Source organism: Saccharomyces kudriavzevii, assembly GCF_947243775.1.
Source record: "Saccharomyces kudriavzevii IFO 1802 strain IFO1802 genome assembly, chromosome: 12".
In the NCBI taxonomy this organism is placed as follows: Eukaryota; Fungi; Ascomycota; class Saccharomycetes; order Saccharomycetales; family Saccharomycetaceae; genus Saccharomyces; species Saccharomyces kudriavzevii.
In genome coordinates, this window is record NC_079283.1 from 103,450 (window position 1) to 125,777 (window position 22,328).

The 22,328-nt window shown below is 40.6% G+C and overlaps 9 protein-coding genes across 9 annotated transcripts; 5 read left to right on the forward strand and 4 right to left on the reverse strand.

Annotated features, from left to right (window-relative positions):
* Positions 1-334: 334 nt before the first annotated feature.
* On the reverse strand, positions 335-655 carry COX19 (Cox19p; the record flags this gene model as incomplete). Its single annotated transcript, XM_056229607.1, has 1 exon — positions 335-655. One exon carries the CDS (start codon positions 653-655, stop codon positions 335-337), a length of 321 nt encoding a protein of 106 aa, XP_056083608.1.
* A 792-nt stretch (positions 656-1,447) lies between these two features.
* On the reverse strand, positions 1,448-3,121 carry DPS1 (aspartate--tRNA ligase DPS1; the record flags this gene model as incomplete). The annotated part of the gene is made up of 1 exon (XM_056229608.1): positions 1,448-3,121. The coding sequence occupies one exon, from the start codon at positions 3,119-3,121 to the stop codon at positions 1,448-1,450; it is 1,674 nt and encodes a 557-aa protein (XP_056083609.1).
* Positions 3,122-3,781: 660 nt separating this feature from the next.
* On the forward strand, positions 3,782-7,546 carry SKDI12G0410 (uncharacterized protein; the record flags this gene model as incomplete). Its single annotated transcript, XM_056229609.1, has 1 exon — positions 3,782-7,546. The coding sequence occupies one exon, from the start codon at positions 3,782-3,784 to the stop codon at positions 7,544-7,546; it is 3,765 nt and encodes a 1,254-aa protein (XP_056083610.1).
* Positions 7,547-8,008: 462 nt separating this feature from the next.
* Positions 8,009-12,694, forward strand: BPT1 (ATP-binding cassette bilirubin transporter BPT1; the record flags this gene model as incomplete). Its single annotated transcript, XM_056229610.1, has 1 exon — positions 8,009-12,694. The coding sequence occupies one exon, from the start codon at positions 8,009-8,011 to the stop codon at positions 12,692-12,694; it is 4,686 nt and encodes a 1,561-aa protein (XP_056083611.1).
* Positions 12,695-12,935: 241 nt separating this feature from the next.
* Positions 12,936-13,262, forward strand: EMC6 (Emc6p; the record flags this gene model as incomplete). The annotated part of the gene is made up of 1 exon (XM_056229611.1): positions 12,936-13,262. The coding sequence occupies one exon, from the start codon at positions 12,936-12,938 to the stop codon at positions 13,260-13,262; it is 327 nt and encodes a 108-aa protein (XP_056083612.1).
* A 430-nt stretch (positions 13,263-13,692) lies between these two features.
* PUF3 (mRNA-binding protein PUF3) lies at positions 13,693-16,284 on the reverse strand (the record flags this gene model as incomplete). The annotated part of the gene is made up of 1 exon (XM_056229612.1): positions 13,693-16,284. One exon carries the CDS (start codon positions 16,282-16,284, stop codon positions 13,693-13,695), a length of 2,592 nt encoding a protein of 863 aa, XP_056083613.1.
* A 772-nt stretch (positions 16,285-17,056) lies between these two features.
* On the forward strand, positions 17,057-18,778 carry YEH1 (sterol esterase; the record flags this gene model as incomplete). The annotated part of the gene is made up of 1 exon (XM_056229613.1): positions 17,057-18,778. One exon carries the CDS (start codon positions 17,057-17,059, stop codon positions 18,776-18,778), a length of 1,722 nt encoding a protein of 573 aa, XP_056083614.1.
* Positions 18,779-19,062: 284 nt separating this feature from the next.
* On the forward strand, positions 19,063-20,532 carry SOF1 (rRNA-processing protein SOF1; the record flags this gene model as incomplete). The annotated part of the gene is made up of 1 exon (XM_056229614.1): positions 19,063-20,532. One exon carries the CDS (start codon positions 19,063-19,065, stop codon positions 20,530-20,532), a length of 1,470 nt encoding a protein of 489 aa, XP_056083615.1.
* A 339-nt stretch (positions 20,533-20,871) lies between these two features.
* Positions 20,872-22,119, reverse strand: PSR1 (phosphatase; the record flags this gene model as incomplete). The annotated part of the gene is made up of 1 exon (XM_056229616.1): positions 20,872-22,119. The coding sequence occupies one exon, from the start codon at positions 22,117-22,119 to the stop codon at positions 20,872-20,874; it is 1,248 nt and encodes a 415-aa protein (XP_056083616.1).
* Positions 22,120-22,328: the final 209 nt, after the last annotated feature.

Below are 22,328 nucleotides of genomic sequence, written 5' to 3' on the forward strand. Positions count from 1 at the left end.
AGGCAAAGCCGTGTCGTTAACCACGCCAAAGCTCGTTTCCTCCTCTGTCTGTTCCTCGCATCTTTATCTGTGGTCACTCGTGATGCCACGGAGAGAGGAGAAGGAAACCCTTGTGGAAAACCGCCCAATCATACTGGCCCCTTTGGCCCGTGGGCTTTTCCCCCCCTAAAAAAGAAACGGACAAGGGCCTAGGCCTACACAGCCCCCCCCCCTCGGGGAAACCGGGCCGGGTTGCGCGCGCTGCTCCTCGGCGGCTATTTCGCGAGAATTCTTTTTTTTTTTGGATTCGGGGTAAAAAGCACACTAATAGCTGTGTTTTTCTGTTGTAAGCCTTCTATCTGATGTTCTGACCTGGGCGGCTATCGTTATTCGCACTATTGCTTTTATGATCGGCGCTCTTGCCGGAAGCATCCTCTGGAAGGCCCAAGTGAGTCCACTCGTCGTAGTCCATCAATTGATGGTCCATCCTGCACCGCAGATAGTCCTTGGCCAGCAGGCGGCAGTTCATTGCGTTCTCGTTCCGCACCAGCTGCATGCACTTAAGATACTCTTGCATGAACTTCGTGCACTCTCCATCATGGTCTAGTGGAAAGGAGCCTCTCTCTGGAGGAGTTGGCCTCAATGCGCTCATCGAGCTTCCCGGGTTTCCTGACATTGGCTTCTTGAGTTATGGTTTGCAGTGTTCTTTCCGTTCAGTAAAGTCTGTGTGTTTGTTCATTTGTTTTTTTACTGAAGCATAACTGGAAGAAAGAAAGGAAGAAAATTTTTTTTTCCCCTTCCGTTTGATTTATTTGATTTTTTTTTTTTTTGTTTCTGAACTCCGCGGATTTAAAAGTTGTTTTTTTTTTCTCTGGTTGGGAAGATGCTATAGCAAGCAGCTTTGGACTATTGTACTTTTAGGGGCAGCGGCAAAGTACGATGTTCATAAGTGAGAGAGCGTGCAAACATCATTCAAAGGGTGGTGCGAGGATGCCAGAATGTATAATTTATAGCTGAGCCAATGCCGATAATCTCGGCAGGTATTGTGCACTGTGATGCAGGAAGGGCAGCATCAAGAGATTTTTGGTGACGGATCGAACCGCCCAGCTTGCCAAATATGTTTGATGGCTACTGCATTGGTTGTACATCTAGCATATGGGCGGAATTACTGGTCGATTCAAAGCTCTCGATCTTCTCTGTATAACGCTACTGCTGCTGAATCTAGTAACATTCGTTCGATGAGTATCCAGTTCTCCACGAACTTCGCGCTGCTCTCGCTGTAGCGAAAGAGAAATAAATGGCTCCCGAACGAGAAGAAAGCTGTCGGATGTGTCAGAAGTTAAGACCGCATATATATACATATAGACTAGATGTATTTAACGTGATATCAAAGTGAAGGACGAGCGAGGGAGGAGCTAAGGGAATTTAGCGTTCGCCCCGTTCATAAAAAACATGAGGGGAGACCTCTTCATGGTCTCAATCTCTTTGGATCTCTAGGGAACAGCGAGGCTCTCCTGATATTCTTCAAGTCCAAGTAGAACATAACAACTCTTTCCAAACCAATACCACCACCGGCGTGTGGAGGACATCCGTAGCCGAACCCATCGCAGTAGTCCTTCAGACCTGGGTCCTCGGGGGACAGACCGTGAACCTTCATTCTTTCTTGTAGCAGGGCGTGGTCGTGGATACGTTGCGCACCGGACAAGATCTCTTCACCTCTCATGAAGAAATCGTATGAGTTGGAGTACTTGGGGTTGGCTGGATCGGGCATCGTGTAGAAGGGACGGATCTCCAAGGGGAACTTGTCCAAGATGTAGAAGTCGGTGTCGTACTTGTCGCGCACCAACTTACCCAAGAACTTTTCGTTTTCGGTGCTCAAGTCCTCGAAATCACCGATTTCCTTACCGGCGGCCTTAAGCATGTCAATACCCTCCTTGTATGTTAGGCGGACCATCTTACCGTCCTTGGGCAACTTGAACTCTTCCACCGGGTATTGTTTACGTACCAGGTCGATTTCATGGGCAAATCTCTTGGGCAATTCGCTGAAGATGAACACAAACAGCTCACTCAACGTGTCCAAGACTTCGTGGTAGTGCTCTTCGAAGGCCATTTCCATGTCCAAACCGGTGAACTCGGTCATGTGACGGTGGGTATTGGAGTTTTCAGCTCTGAACACAGGTCCAATTTCGTAAACCCTCTCGAAGTCGGCCACAATCAATTGTTGTTTGTTAAATTGTGGGGATTGGGCCAGGTAGGCCTTGCCCTTGAAGTATGTTACTTCAAACACACTGGAACCACCTTCACTTGGAGCACCCAACAACTTCGGTGTGTGAACTTCGGTGAACTTCTTTGCGGTCAGATACTCTCTAAACAGTTCGCAAACACCGGCTTGAATTCTGAAGATGGCTTGGTTGGTGACGGTTCTCAAGTCAATTACACGAGAGTCTAGTCTTGTGTCCAGATTAACTACGGGCAAACCTGCAGCTTCGGCTTCAGCCTCTGAACGGGAGGCGTCTTCCAAAAGGATTGGCAGCGCCTCTGGGGTCTCAGAAATGGTGTAAATTTTGGTGATATGGACTTCCAGGTTCTGCACAGTGGCGGACTTGATTGGCTCGTCCACCTTTCTGACAATACCTCTGACAAGGACAATGGACTCCAAGTTCAAAGAACCCGCCCATTTGACCATGTTCTTGGTAACGGTACCTTCTTTGTTGGCCTTTACTAGACCCTGGATCAAAGAAGCTTGTTGTCTCAAAGTCAAGAAAGCCAACGTGGCACCTTGTTGTCTAGTGTTGTGGACTCTGGCCCTGAACAAAACTTCTTTGTCGCTGTCCCTAGTCTCGTCCAAATCGATGAACTTGATACGTTTTTCACCGGTCCTGTCTGAATCACGGGACTGAATCAGTGGCAGCTTACCATAATTGTCTTTGGCAGTGTCTTCGGCAGCAGCTTTCTTATCACGGGCTTCCTTCTCAGCTTCCAATTGAAGGGCTCTTTCCTCCTTCTTTCTTTGCTTTTCTTGCTCCTTTTGCAATTTCTTCAGGGCCTTCTTGGATAATGGCTTACCATCTTCTCCAAGAATAACTTGGGCAGGTTCAGCGGATTCCTCAACGGCCTTGACAATACTTTCGTCTTGGGACATTGTTTAAAGACTTTTTTTTTTTGCAATTGACTCCAAACGCAACAGCAGCCAATAATTGAGAATTAAATAACTAGGTTGTCTTACTGCATCCTTGTATAACATTAAATATTTTTCATTTCCTCTTTTTTTCACGAAAATGCGTCATAATGTCTCGTCACTGATGATTTCACATGCTAATTAAGCAACACAACAATAAAAGAAGCTCCCATGGGTTAGCCTCACCGTCTTTCCTCTTCCCTGCAGAGCAATGGTTCAATGCGTCATGGCGGTACGTGCTTTCCATAACATCATGCACGCTTCTTTACTTTGTCCCGTTTCCCTGTGTCGTAACTCACTTATCACTGCTGCAACTGCGCCTAAGAGGAAAAACAACCGTGCTTTTACCTACTAATCAGAGGTGAAAATGTTCCTGCTGTATCTGGAAGGTATAATCGACGCTAGGGATGATCCAACAATTCGTTGTCTCTGTATATGTTTGATGAAATGACATGCGGCTGTACCGCACTTGCAGGGAATAGCATGTACAGCTTCACGAAATTTTAAGGGTCTTCTCTTAAAACAGTACTTACTGCGAGCTCTTTTAACTGAAATAGCGATGGAAAGATAAAAGATCAGAGTAGACGAGAAGGTCCACATACAAGCTGCCATTCTAACATTCTCATGAGCAAGTCCATACCCGATGCCGGTATGATACGTGCAATAAAGACTGAGGAACGCCGTGAGGTTCCATGCCTACAACCCATAGATGTGGTAGAATGCATATATGAGCATTTCACTGAATCGCGGGATAAACTTTCTTTGAGAATAGGTGACATGGTCTACGTACTCAATAAAGGTTCTAATGGCTGGTGGGATGGGGTTCTCATAAGGCACTGCGCTAACGATAGCAGCCCGTTGAAGCTGGACAGAGGTTGGTTCTCCCCATCATTTACACGGTCTATTTTACATGATTCACATAAGCAGCAGCCTCCGACTGATAGTTATATGGAGAAATTTCAAGCCGGCCTTAATGTGAACTTGAAATTATCAAGCCAGCTAGTAATTTTATCACGACAAGATTTTTTGGAGTGTTGTCGTAATATTGATTTTAAAGAGCCACTGGTCTGGTCACCCACTCGCGCTCATGCCCAGGACCACGGCTGTGAGATACTATACTACAATCCAGATTTAGATGTATATTGTACCGCTTTACCATATTTACCACAGGGTCCGGATCCCGTAGCTCGCGGCCCACCTTCTCCTGCAATGTCATCTAAGATCACTGGTAAGAAGATGCCTATTAACGCTCTTCCTGATTTGTTTTATCTTAATGACTGTGACGTCACGTATTGGTACGACCTTACTCGTTTGGTCTGTCACTATGTTAATCTAACAGAATTTGATTTGGTAAGCAACGATAGAAAAGGTTTTTCCACTTCTTTGGATCTATTATCTGTCCAAATAACCTATGTTTATATGCTTTTCAGGAATCTTCATTTAATTGATGATAATTTTAGGAAAGTTATAAAAAAACTAATTTACACATTATCTAAGTTCTCAATGAAATCAAATATCTGGTTTAACTCCAACTCCTTTGAAGAGAGGAAAAAAATTGTCGATCAGAAGGATCCAAAAAGAAAGGACCCGTTTCTAAAATCAATCTTAAGCACTTTCCAAAAATTTCATTTTCTTCTACGTTTACTACATTTCCTCTCACAACCTAATGAATTTACTATACTGCCGCAATTGGCTCCTCGGTTTTTCAAAGATTCATTCAGTACAGTCTCATGGAATAACCCATTTTTACAGAAAAACTTCAACCATCGGATGTCCCACGATTTACCCAGGGAGATGATCAAAGCTGTAGCAGGCGCTTCAGGAATTATGGCGGATAATATTAACGAGATCCCAGTTTCTAAACACGACAGTTCATCTCCTTCAGCATCGTCATATCATACACCATCCGCTACTTCTCGAAGGAGGAGAAGGAGCACCGTTCTCTCCAATACGTCAAGGAGTTCAAGTGAATCCGATACTATATGGTCTAGGAGGAAAAAACCATACCCACTAAATGAAGATACTCTGAATTTTGTGAAAGCTAGGAAGAGACAATTTGATGCGAAATTGAAACAGATGATTCAAAGTGCCAACGAATGCCTCAGGAACACTGCAAACATTTCAAAGATGCTGAACTTTGAAATGAATTTTAAAACCTACGAAGAAGTCAGTGAAACAATTCCTATTATTGATATTTTAGAAAATTTAGATTTAACTATTTTCTTAAACTTGAGAGAATTATGTGATAGGGAAAAAGCTTTCGATGAAAATGTCACAATTGGTGATGAGGACAGGGAGTTTTTAAACCATTCTTTATCATCAATTTCATACATTTTATCCGACTATTTTGACATGAAGCAATACTTCCATGATGTGGTAGCAAAATTTATAATTGTCGCCCAACATTTGACTTTAGAAGATCCGTTTGTTTTCTCCTCGATGCAGAACGATTTTCCCACCGGGTATTATGAGCCAACGAAACCAGCATCCTTGACCCCACAAACTGCCAGAAAAAATAACAAGCAGAAGGGAGATCAAAATGCTGAAAGCCAAGAGGAAGAAGACGAATATGAACAAGATCGAGATAGTGTTCTTCTTTTCAATAATCTGATCAACCAAGATGAGGATACCAACGACTTGAAGTTTTTCAATCTCTTCCATGTTTTCAAAAGCTCTTGCGATGACTATTTCAATGTGCTTAAACTGGTCATTGAATCAATAAAACAGTTAATTTTAGAGAGGGAGAACTTGTTAAACTATGCTGCTAGAATGATGAAAAATGATATTACAGAGCTGCTATTGCAGGGTGAAGAAGGCGGATATGGGTCCTACGATGAAAGTGATGCCACCGAAAAAAATGATTCTAACACTGTTTATACGGATACGACTACTAGGGGCGACGATGAATGGTGCAAGAGTCAAACCTTACTACCGCGGTACTTGCAAAATGAGTACGATAGTGAACTAATTTGGGGCCCCAATAATAGGATCAAAGGTGGTTCTAAAAAGGCATTGATTTCTTACTTAACAAATAGTGAAAAGAGAGATTCTTGGTTCAACATCACCCTTTTAGTCACTTTTAGAAGCATTTTCACAACAACGGAGTTTTTAAGTCACTTGATCTCCCGATATAACTTGGATCCGCCAGAGGATTTATGTTTTGAAGAATACAATGAATGGGTGACCAAAAAATTGATACCGGTGAAATATAAAGTTGTCGAAATTATGGCAACTTTTCTCAGGCAATATTGGTTCCCAAGTTATTACGAGCCCAATCTTGCAACTCTGAATTTGGACGAATTTGCGCAACTAACGGTAAAGGAAAACATACCTGGGTCTATGGAATTGCTGGATGAAATCGATCAAAAATTTAAACATGGCAATAGGCAGGCAAATGATCCGTCCAAAACATCAGATCTGCATACCTGGCAAAGTAATCTCTCGGTCCCTCTCTACTCTACTACGGAATCCCTTCTCGCTGCCGATCCAATTGCATTTGCTACTCAATTAACCATATTAGAGCACGATATTTATTGTGAAATAACTATTTTTGACTGTTTACAAAAGATTTTGAAGAAGAAATATGCGAAACCCGATGATATTTCGTCAGGATTAAGTGGTTTTGTCAGTTTTTCCAATAAGTTAACAAACTTTATATCCTACTCCGTTGTAAAAGAAGCTGACATAACCAAACGCGCCAAATTGTTGTCTCATTTTATTTTTATTGCCGAATATTGTAGAAGATTCAACAACTTTTCTTCTATGACTGCGATTATTTCAGCATTATATTCATCACCAATTTACCGTTTAGAGAAAACTTGGCTGGTAGTTATGCCCCAAACGAGAGACCTGATGCACTCTTTAAACAAGTTGATGGATCCCAAGAAAAATTTCATAAATTATAGGAAAGAACTGAAATCTTTACACAATGTACCATGTGTACCGTTTTTTGGCGTTTACCTATCTGACTTAACTTTTACAGATTCTGGTAATCCTGACTATCTTGTATTGGAACACGGTTCGAAGGGTACCCAGGACGAGAAGAAATATGTAAACTTCAACAAAAGGATTAGACTTGTTGATATTTTACAAGAGATCATATATTTCAAGAAAATCCACTACGATTTTGTTAAAGATCAGACAGCGATTGAAGGTATTTGTAGTGCACTGGAAGATATCCCTCATATCGAAAAACAATACCAATTATCATTGATCATCGAACCAAAACCTAAAAAGAAAGTTGTTGCGAATACCAACTCGACAAATAAATCACAAGAAAAATCCAGCGAAAACGAGACTGGTGAACAAAAATCACCCGCTAAGAAGGACAAGTTTGCAAAATTTCAACTGGGCAAGACAAAGAAGAAAACTCCAAATATTCTCAGATGACGGTACATCACTGTCATTTCCTTCTACCAGCGGTCTATCCATATTGCTTTTCAATATTTTTATTATTATTTATTGATTCTTAAAACAGAACAAGGTCATCATCAACCTCAAGCTGTTTCTTCAAACTGTTTTTCACAGTTTTTGGTGGTAATGTCTGCGCACAGTTATATATATATATATATATATATTCATTCAGATTTACATAAGCCTCTTCATATGTTCCAAAATTTCTGCCCTAACGACATCGCGGTAATTCTTGTTCCCTTTAAAAAATTGCACCGGTGGATAGAGGGAGATGTTCAAGTTCTCTAACTTAAAGTTAGTGAAGCCCAAGCCTAAAGACGTGTTTATTTGCAGAGATTATCATCATTTTATAGCTTTGTTGAGGTCTTTTGTAATATACGAAAAGCACAGTTCTAACCCAGAGAAATAATTCTGTTTGAAAGGGATCAAGCTTACGCGATGTCTTCTCTAAAAGTGCTGGATGGGTGCCCCTATGGGTATCGACCATATCCGGACAGTACCACTAATGCATTAAATCCGTGTTTCTTATCCGTGCTGTCAGCATGGCAAGCCGTGTTCTTCATACTGGTAGGGGCCTATCAATTGTGGAAACTTTACATGAATGAAAATGTTCCACTCAGGCTTAAGAAATTTCCCATACTTCCAAGTAAAATCAGTAGCCAACATATAACGCATTTGATCAACGTTGGCTTCCAATCCACTCTTATACTTTGTCAAATAGCCTTAGTGTCTCAACTAGGCGATGGGATATATCCACCTATATTGAAGAGGGCTTTATACTTAAATCTTCTTTTCAATTTAGGTATTTCTCTCCCTACTCAATATTTAGTGTACTTTAAAAGTACATATTCTATGGGCAGCCAGCTTTTCTATTATATGTTGCAAATTTTCCTGCAAATTTTCCTAGTATTGCAAAGATATTACCATGGCTCTAGTGATCGAAGCCTCACCTTAATTAATGGACAAGCAGCTATGGTTTTGGAACTCCTCCTTCTCTTCAGTTCCATGTCAATTTTCATTTATGATCTCTGTTTTTTCGAACCAATTAAAGAACTAACTGAATATTACAAGGAGAATGGTTGGTATCCACCCGTCCATATATTATCTTATATCACGTTTATCTGGATGAATAAGTTGATTGTGGAAACTTACCGTGATAAGAAAATCAAAAATCCCAACCAGTTGCCTCTACCGCCGGTGAATTTGAATATTAAGTCAATAGGCAAGGAGTTCAAAGGTAATTGGGAATTGGAGAAATGGCTGAATAGGAACTCTCTTTGGAGGGCTATTTGGAAGTCATTTGGTAAGACTATTGCCATAGCTATGCTGTACGAAACCACATCTGACCTACTTTCTGTGGTACAGCCTCAATTCTTGCGGATATTCATAGATGGCTTTAACCCAGAGGCGCCCTCTAAGTACCCCTCTTTGAACGGTGTATTTATTGCTCTTACTCTTTTCGTCGTCAGTGTGGTTTCTGTGTTCCTTACGAATCAATTTTATATTGGGATTTTTGAGGCTGGTTTGGGGATAAGAGGTTCCTTAGCTTCTCTAGTATACCAAAAATCTTTAAGATTGACACTAGCTGAGCGTAATAATAGGTCAGCCGGTGACGTTTTAAATCTGATGTCCGTGGACGTATTAAGAATTCAGAGGTTTTTTGAAAATGCCCAAACCATTATTGGTGCCCCTATTCAAATTATTGTTGTTTTAATGTCCCTTTATTGGTTGTTAGGAAAGGCTGTTATCGGTGGTTTGATTACTATGGCTATTATGATGCCCATCAACGCTTACTTATCAAGAAAGGTAAAAAAACTATCAAAGACTCAGATGAAGTACAAGGACTTGAGGATTAAGACAATAACAGAAATTTTAAATGCTATAAAATCTATTAAGTTGTACGCTTGGGAGGAACCTATGATGGAGAGATTAAACCATGTTCGTAATGACATGGAATTGCAGAATTTTAGGAAAATTGGTATTGTGAGTAACCTGATATATTTTGCCTGGAATTGTGTGCCCTTAATGGTAACTTGCTCCACCTTTGGGTTATTTTCTTTATTTAGTGACACGCCATTATCTCCTGCTATTGTTTTCCCTTCATTATCTTTATTCAATATTTTGAACAGTGCCATCTACTCCGTTCCGTCGATGATAAACACGATTATAGAGACAAGCGTTTCCATGGAAAGACTGAAGTCATTTCTACTTAGTGACGAAATTGACGATTCGTTTATTGAACGTATTGATCCTTCAATGAGTGAAAGAACGCTGCCTGTAATAGAGATGAATAATATAACTTTTCTATGGAAATCAAAGGAGGCGTTGGCATCTGGCCAATTTGAGGGTAATTCAAATGCAGATGAAGAATCTATTATTGGGTCTTCCCAAATTGCATTGAAGAATATTGATCATTTTGAGGCAAAAAGAGGTGATTTAGTTTGTGTTGTCGGTCGTGTAGGTGCTGGTAAATCAACGTTTTTGAAGGGAATTCTTGGCCAGCTCCCTTGCATGAGTGGTTCTAAGGGGTCGATACCACCCAAACTAATTATTAGAGCATCTTCTTTAGCGTACTGCTCACAAGAATCCTGGATTATGAATTCCTCAGTAAGGGAAAATATTCTATTTGGTCACAAGTTTGATAAGGCTTACTATGACCTTACGATCAAGGCATGTCAATTGCTACCTGACTTGAAAATCTTACCAGATGGTGATGAAACTTTGGTGGGTGAGAAGGGCATTTCTCTATCAGGCGGACAGAAGGCTCGTCTTTCGTTGGCCAGAGCTGTGTATTCGAGAGCCGATATCTATTTGCTGGATGATGTCCTATCTGCTGTTGATGCAGAGGTTAGTAAAAATATTGTTGAATATGTCTTGATAGGGAAGGCTGCTTTATTAAAAAATAAAACTATCATTTTAGCCACTAATACCGTACCAATTCTAAAACATTCACAGATGATATACGCCCTCGAGAATGGCGAAATCATCGAGCAAGGGAATTATGAGGGTGTGATGAACCGTGAGAATACCAATTCAAAGTTGAAGAAGCTGTTAGAAGAATTTGACTCTCCCATTGATAACGGAAGTAAAAGTGACATTCAAACTGAACACCGATCCGAAAGTGACATGGATGAGCCCTTACAGCTTAAAGTCGTTGAATCCGAAACCGAAGACGAGATTGCTACTGAAGGTGAATTAGAACTTATTAAAGCCAACTCTAGAAGAGCTTCCTTAGCTACATTGAGACCTAGGCCCTTCGTAGGAGTACAATTTGATTCTGCAAAGAAGACAGCACAAGAAGCTGAGAAGACCGAGGTTGGTAGAGTCAAGTCCAAAGTCTATCTTGCATATATTAAAGCATGTGGTGTTTTGGGCGTTGTTTTGTTTTTTTTGTTTATGATATTAACAAGAGTTTTCGACTTGGCAGAGAATTTCTGGCTAAAGTATTGGTCGGAATCCAATGAAAAAAATGGTTCAAATGAAAGAGTTTGGATGTTTGTAGGTGTTTATTCCTTAATTGGGGTTGGATCGGCCGCATTCAATAATCTGAGAAGCATCGTGATGTTACTCTATTGTTCTATCAGGGGCTCTAAGAAGCTGCACGAAAACATGGCAAAATCCGTCATCAGAAGCCCTATGGTCTTTTTTGAGACCACCCCAGTTGGGAGGATCATAAACAGATTTTCATCTGACATGGATGCCGTTGATAGCAGTCTGCAATACATTTTCTCATTCTTTTTCAAATCAATACTTACCTATTTGGTTACCGTTATATTAGTTGGGTACAATATGCCGTGGTTTTTTGTGTTCAATATGTTCTTGTTGGTAATCTACATTTACTATCAAACATTTTACATTGTGCTATCCAGGGAATTGAAAAGGTTGATCAGTATATCTTACTCACCTATTATGTCATTAATGAGTGAAAGTTTGAACGGTTATTCTATCATTGACGCGTACGACCATTTTGAAAGATTCATCTATCTCAATTACGAGAAAATCCAATATAATATCGATTTTGTCTTCAATTTTAGATCTACGAACAGATGGCTCTCCGTCAGATTACAAACCATTGGTGCCACGATTGTTTTGGCTACTGCAATGCTGGCATTAACAACAATGAATACCAAAAAGCAACTAAGTTCGGGTATGGTTGGTCTGTTGATGAGCTACTCATTAGAGGTCACAGGTTCGTTAACTTGGATTGTAAGAACAACTGTGATGATCGAAACTAATATTGTTTCAGTGGAAAGAATTGTTGAGTATTGTGAATTACCATCTGAAGCTCGATCCATTAATCCTGAAAATAGACCAGATGAAAGCTGGCCATCAAAGGGTAGTATCGAATTTAAAAACTACTCCACGAAATACAGAGAAAATTTGGACCCAGTGCTTAAGGACATCAATGTGAGGATTAAGCCGTGTGAAAAAATTGGTATTGTTGGACGAACGGGTGCAGGAAAATCTACATTGAGCTTAGCTTTATTTAGAATTCTAGAACCTACTGAAGGTTCAATTGTCATTGACGATATTAACATATCCGATTTGGGCTTGTTTGATTTGAGAAGCCATTTAGCTATTATTCCTCAGGATGCACAGGCATTTGAAGGTACCGTAAGGACCAATTTGGATCCTTTCAACCGTTACTCAGAAGGCGAGCTAAAGAAGGCCGTTGACCTGGCGCATTTAGGTCCTCACTTGGAGAAAATGCTTGATAACGAAATAAGAGGTGCTGATGGTGCTGCTGAAGAGAATGGCAACGTTTCAGATGTTCTAAATGTTAAGATTAATGAGAATGGTACTAACTTGTCAGTAGGTCAAAGACAATTACTATGCTTAGCGAGGGCGCTCCTGAACCGCTCCAAGATATTGGTTCTTGATGAGGCTACAGCTTCAGTAGATATGGAAACGGACAAGATCATTCAAGATACAATCAGAAGAGAATTCAAAGATCGTACGATCTTAACAATTGCACATCGTATCGATACTGTGTTAGACAGCGATAAAATTATTGTTCTTGATGAGGGCACTGTGAAAGAATTCGACTCACCCTCAAAATTACTATCTGACAAAGCGTCTATTTTTTACAGTCTTTGTGAGAAAGGGGGGTATTTGAAACAATAATTTCTACTCTCATACGTCAAGTTTATAGGACTGCATTTAATGCACTGCATGTATATCTTTTATATACGGTGAAACATACGATTCCTTTGGTCCTTTATGCTAGTTCCCGGATTTCGGGTAATCTTTTCATGGGATAATTAAGATGTAAGTAAAACTAAAGCCCATCTTTTCTATCCCCAATAGGATGGCCTCTAGGTACCATTCGAGGAAGAAAAGAGAGTGACAGCTACGTGTAAGAGACATGAGTTCAAATGAAGAGGTTTTCAGTCAGATAAACGCAACTGCGAATGTGATCGATAATAAGAAGCGTTTACTGTTCGTCCAAGATAGTTGCGCACTAGTTCTAGGGCTTGTTGCAGGGTTTTTGCAGATTGAATCAGTCAGTGGGTTTCTTTGGTTTCTAGTCCTGTACAACGTGATCAACGTCATTTACATCGTTTGGATTTGCCAACTGCAACCAGGAAAGTTCTATCAAAGTCCACTCCAAGACATTTTTTTCGAATCCTTTTTCAGAGAGATAACCGGGTTCGTCATGGCGTGGACATTTGGATACGCCTTAATTGGATGAAGAATATGATTATTACTGATAAAAACGACTAAAAATAGGGTTGATTTATTATGTATGTACAGTAAATATAATATTTTAAATATTATTCTTTTTTTTTTTAATACTTTCCCAGTCCATTTCACCCGAAAGGATAATAATGGTGACAACAGCGCTTCATGTCAAAGACTCCGAATTTATGACTGAGTTTGAATCTTTGATTTGCTGTAAAAATAAGAAGAGCGTAAGCAGGAGCATGAAGACTTTCCAAAAAAAAGAAGGTACAAGAAGTAATTGAGAGAAAAAGGCAAATCATGAATATAGGGGAACATAAATGTTATGGACAAGAGTAGATGTCAAATAAAGTTAAAGGAAGAGAAAAAATGGAAAATAAAGGAAACAAAAGAGAGTAACAAAAACAGGAAAAAAGTAGGGATGACGGGGATAACAGTGATTACACTTCCGCATTTTCGACCAATGCTGCAAGTTTTTCAACACTAGCTAGATGTCTATTTCCCAAGGAGTTTGATTTGTTTAACTTATCCAAATAGGCTCTAATAGCAATAACGATCAATTTTTTACCCTCACCTTCAGAAACGTTAACCAACTTTTGTATGACATAATTGGCAAACTGATCCTTGATCATTAGAATCATTGGAGAATCATCTTCCAGATTCAAAGCATGATTCTTATCTCTTGGTAGAATCTTAGACATGATTAGATCCTTTTGATCTTTCGAGCCATAAAGAATAGATTTTTCTACCACGTTAGAGGCAAACTTATGTTTAGAATATTCGACAACATTACTGGCCACAGTCTCTATGATTTCCTGTTTCACATCGACCATTTCTTTATTGGTGAATTGATCTTGTTGTAAAATGTATTGAATAACATAGTTACCGTATTGATCTTGAATCAGATAAGGGATAAAATCCTTCAATTCATTTAAGATGTTGCGCTGATCTTCACTCGAACCAAACTCCAATAATCTTTGGATTACTCTACAACCGTAGGAGTGGGTGGATAGGTGGTAAATGTGGCCGGTTAAAGAACTTAAGACAAAGGGTAATTTCTCCAAGGGAATTGTCTCAATGGCCTTTTGGATGACGTGATTACCGTTTTGATCTTTAATCATCTGCAAAACGGTATCGGATAATTCAAGGACCAGTTTAATTCTTTGTTTAGAGTCAATGTATTCCAAAGCTTTTTGAATGACGCGGCATGCGTACATCTGTAAAGACAATTCTTTCATGTGACCCTTAAACTGTTCCACCAAAGCATCTTTCTGAATTTTGCTACCAAATTCAAAAAATTTTTGTATAACATAGTTACCAAATACATCATTTGATAGTTCAATGGCATCATCGCGAATCTCATTGAATATTACTTCCTTTTCAGATGCTGGTGAAGTGGCCAACTCACGTTGAATGAAACGTGAACCATGTTGGTCTTTGCAAAACTCCAAAGAGTGGCCAAAGATATCCTTTAATGACATATTTAAGCTAGAGTTCTTGTCAGAACTGCTATTTCTTAGTTGCTCTAGTAATGGCGAGCGGTGATACGTTTGTTGCTGTTGCTGCTGCGGTGGGGTCTGAGAGTGAGAATGTGATTGAGATTTGTGATTATTGGACGCTGGCTCACTGGATTTAGAAGATGTGTTTTTTTTCGAGGAGTTCTTAGTGTTTGAGAATGTTTCCAAATAAGGGTTAGCCTGTTTGCTTGTGTTGTTGGCGTTATTTGCAGGATGGTTCTTGTTGTTTCTTTTCTTGAAATTCTTTTCTTCCTTGTTGGAACCTTTAGCAGAAGCAGGAGTAGGAGAGGGATAGTAGATATAAGGATTTTCCTGTTGCTGGTGATGTTCCTGTTGTTGAGGAGCAGATGGTGGCGCTGGTGGCATAAACATCATCGGATTAGGGTAGGGAAATGAGAACGAAGCATTGTTCGGTGGAGACGAAGGTGAAGATGTAGAAGAAGGTCTGTTTGCTTTCTTTTTCTTCTTCTTGTCATCAGAGTCTTCAGCATCTTCATTTGTGGGCATCTGCACTGAAATCATTTGAGAAATGAAGTTTGAAGGAGAGCCGATCAGATAATTGGGGAAATTTTGGTAGTGAGAACCCTGATGAAATTGGTTTGGCGGAAATCCATTCATGTAAGGAGGAAAGTTATTTGCAAGAGCATCTGATTGACTGGGCGCTGAAACGTTTGGAGCACCGACAGTAGCAGGGTTGTTACTGGGCCGGAACACCGGTGTATTGGCCACGTTCCAAATGTTTCTTTGGGGATAGTGAGCATTTTCAGATTCCAAAGACGCGGAAGAGCCGGAATTTGAGCTAGAATGGTAGAGTGAACCACTGTTTGTAGCGTTCCTGTTCAGTCTGTTGGCATTTGTGTCAGATTGCGCAGGTTGCTCGAAGGTGCTTTGAGTGTCCAAGCTAGCATTGGATACAGTTTTTGTTATGAACTGAGACTGATTAGCAATAATTTCAGGTCTGTCTTGAGATTCCAGTTCTCTTGTACCGTCAATTAAAGATTTCCCGAACTTTTCGAAAAATCCTTCGCCGCCTGCATTGCTGCTGTCGTTACCATTGTAGTAGACGGGACCTGCAATGGAAGCGGAATATTGGCCCAAGAGATGATTGACTTTGTTATTTTTTCCCAGGTTACCCGCGGCATTATGGGTGTGATAGTTGTTGTAGGATGCAGATGACAGGGAGGCAGTGTCATTTGATCTGTACTGGTAGTAGTTGCCACTGCCGCCAAAAAACTTCCTGGAGTTTGTCGAGAATGGCGGAGCCGTACCAACAGACAGGGCCGTTTTCTTGTAGATCGGAGAGGATTCGCTAGAGCCGTGTAGCAGCAGAATATCCGAATCGACGTCGTTCGACGTCGTAAAACTCGACCTTCTAAAGCCTCCAATCTGCTGTGAGCCGGCAGAAGCGCCGCCCACAACGGCCGCTGTCTGACCGCGGCCATTGTTGTTCCCATTGGATAGGGCGCTTAAAGAAGAGACTATGGAAGCAAGTTCCATATCCATGTCCATGTCCATTTCCGTTTGTATGCGCGATATTGCGTTACTCTAAAGTGGCCCCTAGAGTGTAGTTCGTTTGCCTGTTTGCTTCTTTTCGTTCTTGTAAGCAGCAGAAGAGCTTTCTTTCCGCCCTTTTCCGATGTTCCTTCCTTTTATGTTCCTTATCAGAGACCGAATAACTAGAAAAGATTAGTTAAGCAGTGTTATACTATTTACAGTAGGTATTCAAAATATGTGCAGGCACCACTTTTTTCCTCTTTTTCTCTTTCTTTTCTTTCTCCTATCAGTTCAGCTGCATCCTAACCTATATAGGTTCTAAAGTGGGCTAATAGTGTGGTTTCTGGAAATTCTCTCTCTCTCTCCACAATTTTTAGGAAAAAAAGAAACTGAGACAGGGTAATACCCGTCAATCGTGATATTAGGCTCCTCATCAAGCCCTCCTTTTCTGATCCAAGACCTATTTCAAGTTTTCAAGGTCTTTCCGGCTGCCCTAGGACCCTTTCTTCGAGAAGTTCTGGGGCGGTCCGATCGGGAAAAAGATCTTCCCTTTTCGGACGTAGCGCAGGCAACGGTGTACAAAAGCTTATTTTTTGTATACGAGAAAAGAAACGGGAAGGAACGATAAAATGATGAAAAATGCAGCGATAAAATGATCTTGTGGCTATTCCGCTAATCTTAAATATATAAATATAATATCCATTGTCTGTACACAAAATATATATTTTTGGATGTGGTTGCCACAGATAAATATATCAGAAAACCTTGATATATTTACGGCAAAAATTACACGATGGGTGTTTCCACAGTTTTTAAAAGGGCTAGAAACTTGTTAGCTACATTCATAGTATGCTGCTTTATGGCAGTTGTGCTTGTTCTGGCGCTGGCACGTCATTTCATCAACGAACACAGAGACACTAGGAGCTCATCGACTCAAATCGATGTCAGTGACGACAGCAAAAGAAACATGCATCACGACCATGTTCTCACGAAAACCAATGCTTATTCGACGCCATTCCTGGATCTGGAACACGACAAGAAAAATGGCATCGTCTACGATCATACAAGAACGGTGACTCGCAAAAAGAACCACGAGGAAGGGCCCTTGTCCCTGCGCAGGAATCTGTTTCATAAATTCTTAACAAAGCTCATCTTCCGGTTCATAGAGCAGGAAAAGGTCGATGATTCTGCGAAGCAGGGAAAGTTTAGGAACAGCAATAACGAAATTGCGAACCATGAACCGATTTTTGAAAAAATCCCCGTTCACTCCGACCATCCGCTACAAAATCTGATCTTATCGGAGGACTTGGCGTTGGTTCCTGATCTAAATTATTATTTCAATCAGTTCAACATACAGATAGAGGAATTTAGATTAGAGACCGAGGACGGATTTGTTATAGATTTGTGGCACTTGATACCAAAATACACGACAGCGGATTCGGAAAAGAAGGAGAGGCCTCCCATTTTGATGCTGCATGGTCTTTTGCAAAGTAGTGGTTCGTTCGCATCCAATGGTAGAAAATCTCTGGCATATTTTCTGTACCAGTCCGGTTATGACATTTGGTTAGGGAATAACAGATGCGGGTTCAGGCCTGAATGGAACGATACGAAACTACCGACGCTAGCTTCCAAGTGGGACTGGGACCTTCGCGAAATGGTCAAGTATGATTTAACTCTGCTGATCGACACCGTTTTAGCCAAGACCCAATTTGAGAAATTGACCTTGATCTCGCACTCTCAGGGCACCACACAGGGGTTTATGGGATTGGTCAATGAAGATAAGTTTTTCCCCCCTGGTTCAGGATCGAAGGAGTCATTCTTCACTTCTAAGATCGCGAACTATATTGCCCTGGCTCCCGCAGTGTATCCTGGTCCCCTGCTGGACGAAAAATTGTTTGTTAAACTTATGACGAAGGAAATTGATAATCCTTGGTTCTTTGGTGAAACAAGTTTTTTCGATATTATGATGATTGTGAGAAACCTATGCGTTGGCGAAAGTTTGTTTTCGTTCGTCTGCTACACGATCTTCAACTACTTGTTTGACTGGAACGATACCCTTTGGGATACCGCATTAAGAGATCGCCACTTCTTGTTTTCACCTGTTCATGTTTCAGTAAAATTGATGCAATGGTGGTTGTCGCCCGACCCGAACAAGGTAAGTTTCAAATTCGGTTCTCATAAGATGTTCCCAGATAACGTGAAATGGTTTTCAGATGCATCGAAAGTTCCAAACATCTATTTATTTGTTCCAAAGCAAGACAGATTAGTGGATGGAGAAAGATTGATTAATCATTTCGTTAATGTGGAGTCGGATGTCAACTACAAGATTTGGTACATTGACGAATATGCCCACATTGATGTTTTATGGGCGCATGATGTTATCGAAAGAATCGGTAAACCAATTTTACAGAATTTGAATAACTACTACTCCAAGAAGCCATCAAGTGCTTTTGAAAGTGATTGTTCCGACACGGAGGTAGAAACGGAATTGGAGATGGTTAATGAAAAGGCTTGAAGAGCAAGCATATTACATATTATAAATTATACTTGGGAAAACATAGATAGAGAGGGCTAGTAATTTTTTAGTTTTTATTTTTTTATTTTTTAGACAGCTACAGTGTCACAAATTGTGATATTATCGTGTGGAACGATATACATTATTTAAGATTTGATTTTTTTTTTTTTTTTTTGAAAAATTTTGGTTTTGAAAAAGATAATCGATGAGATTGAATATTAGAATAGTAATTCAGCTGCATACATTGCGGCGGTCTAGGCAAGTAACTAAGGTATAACGTTGAAATGAAGATCAAGACTATTAAGAGAAGCGCCGATGACTATGTCCCCGTCAAGAGCACGCAAGAATCGCAAATGCCCAGGAATCTGAACCCTGAATTGCATCCTTTCGAAAGAGCACGTGAATATACCAAGGCTTTGAATGCTACCAAATTGGAAAGAATGTTTGCTAAACCTTTCATAGGCCAATTAGGGCATGGACATAGAGATGGTATTTACGCTATTGCTAAAAATTATGGCAGTTTGAACAAACTGGCCACTGGTTCCGCAGATGGTGTGATTAAATACTGGAACATGTCCACTAGGGAAGAGTTTGTTTCCTTCAAGGCACATTACGGTCTCATTACTGGTCTTTGTGTTACGCAGCCTCATTTTCACGACAAAAAATCAGACTGGAAAAACCAAAATTTCATGTTGTCTTGCAGTGATGACAAGACGGTTAAACTATGGTCGATAAATGTTGATGATTATTCCAATAAAAGGTCTAGCGATAACGACTCCGTTACGAACGAAGAGGGCTTAGTTCGTACTTTTGATGGGGAATCCGCATTCCAAGGTATCGATTCACACAGAGAAAATTCTACGTTTGCCACAGGTGGTGCCAAGATCCATCTTTGGGACGTTAATAGATTGAAGCCAATTTCGAATCTGTCATGGGGGGCAGACAACATCACAAGTGTCAGGTTCAATCAGAACGAAACCGATATCCTGGCCAGTACTGGTAGTGATAACTCCATTGTGCTTTATGACTTAAGAACAAACTCCCCTACACAAAAGATCGTTCAAACAATGAGAACAAATGCTATTTGCTGGAATCCAATGGAAGCCTTCAATTTTGTGACTGCTAATGAAGATCATAACGCCTACTATTATGATATGAGGAATTTGTCTCGTTCGTTGACAGTGTTCAAAGATCATGTCAGTGCAGTAATGGATGTCGATTTTTCTCCTACCGGTGATGAGATTGTTACTGGGTCATACGACAAGAGTATCAGAATGTACAAGACGAATCATGGGCATTCGAGAGAAATTTATCATACGAAAAGAATGCAGCATGTTTTCCAGGTTAAGTACTCCATGGATGCTAAATACATCATCAGTGGGTCTGACGATGGGAATGTTAGATTATGGAGAAGTAAAGCTTGGGAGAGGTCGAATGTTAAGACTACTCGTGAAAAGAATAAGTTGGAATACGACGAAAAATTGAAGGAAAGATTTAGACATATGCCGGAAATCAAAAGAATCAGTAGACATAGACACGTACCAGAAGTTATCAAAAAGGCTCAAGAGATCAAGAACATTGAGTTGAGCTCTATAAAGAGAAGAGAGACCAACGAAAGGCGTACAAGAAAGGACATGCCGTTCGTTTCCGAAAGAAAGAAGCAAATCGTGGGCACTGTGCACAAGTATGAGGACTCAGGAAGAGAAAGGAAAAGAAGAAAAGACGACAAGCGTGACGTTCAAGAAGAGCAGTAATTGGGCACCGCGAAGTTTTTCTATTTGTATTTTCTATACAAACACATATGTACAGTATTTGCATTTTTAATCTCCAATTGAAACATTTAATAAAATGTTCACGTCATCGCCCTGTAATTAAACTTGTTATTTTATTAGATTATGAATTTAAATATGAATACATTGTGTCGTAATGGTAGAAGAAGGGAAAGAGTGTGGAGGGGATATGAAGGTATAGTGTTGGGCAAAAAAAAAAAAAAAAAAAAAGTATTGCTTTTCGGTTCTTTTCTCCTCTCTTTCTACATCTTTATCTTTCTTTCTTTTGGTGGAGCCAATAATAAATTTACGCGGAACTGCTCCCTATATTGTTACATCCAAAATTTTGCCCACATCTAGTGATGTTTTCACAGAAAGGTCTTCTAAGAGAGGAATAATATCTAATAATTCGTTATCATGAGTATCTGAGAACCAGGACGAAATTGGTATTGCGTGTTGAGGGTGAAAGATGTAAGACGCTGGAGAGTTATCGAGAATGATGATATCTGATAGCGGTCTTCCGATTTGAGATAAGTTCTTTATATAATTGCCTTCATAGTTATAGCAAGCCTCTCTGAACAACCGGTGGTGAATGACTTTATTCGTGTCTAGTATGTCGAGCAGCGGGTCACCGTACCGAGAGACACTGGCTGTAAAGACCACGACTTCGAACAGTTTCCCGACTCTCTCCAAGAATTCTTCCACGCCCGGTCTTTTGATAACGTAGACGTTATGGACTTGGTCATCTATTTCCACGGGTAAGACGAAATCTGCAGATCGCAAATATTTGAAAGAGGAGTGCACTAAAGTTTCATCGAGATCCAGTATTAAGCATTTCTTGCCCTTTGTACTTTCACCTTGAGGGGGGAGCAGGGTGGTGTAACCTGGGGCGTGATATTGGTCCGGTTGCAAAAGCGTCAGGTCTATATATTCTTCTTCTTCGTCGTCATCTTCATCATCAGCATCTCCATCGGCATCGTTGGAGGTCTCACTGGCTTGAGGGCTACTGCTTACCCTACTCAAGTTCATATCTTGAATAAGGTGGTCAGACGATACTCGCACGATAGTTCCTTGCTGCTGCTGCTGCTGCTGTTGTTGTTGTTGTTGTTGTTGTTGATGCTTGGGAACTTCCTTCATAACGGCTCCCTTTTCCCGTACAGTGCCACGGCCGCGATGGTTATCTTCATCATCTAGTTCTTCATCCTCGTCAATCTCGTATTTTTCCTCATATAGATCGTCTTTGCTGACTTTTTTGTCTACTTTCGCCGTATTATTTGTGGCGGTGGCAGTGGTGGCTGCAGTCGGCGACGTAGGTTTCTTTTTCTCATTATCGTTCGTACTTATTCCAGATTTACCGGTGGATCTTTCAGTGGAGCTGAAAGTAGCAGCCGAATTCGTCTTGGAAGGTGGAGAATTTGTCTGTTGCGCACCACGTGCTCGACTTTTCGTGTTGGAGTGTTTAACGCTTCTGTTTTTATTGAGAGAACTCGACTGTTGTTGGCGATAAGCAGAATTGGAGGTAGATTGTGTCGTCTGGGAAGAACAGCACAATATTGACGATATAAAGCCCATGCTGGCCAGTTATTGATTGTGTCAAAAACGTACAAACGCGAACTCAGACAAACGAAAACTTGGGTAAAGGCACAATGAAAGGAGAAGTGCCACTGGTTCTGCTGTGAAGAATGATAGGAAGCAAACAGATAGTAGGGGCAAGTACGCGGCTAAAGGAAGAAGTTGAATTTAACGACGATGCAACAGAGACTCGAATGAGATAGTAGTGC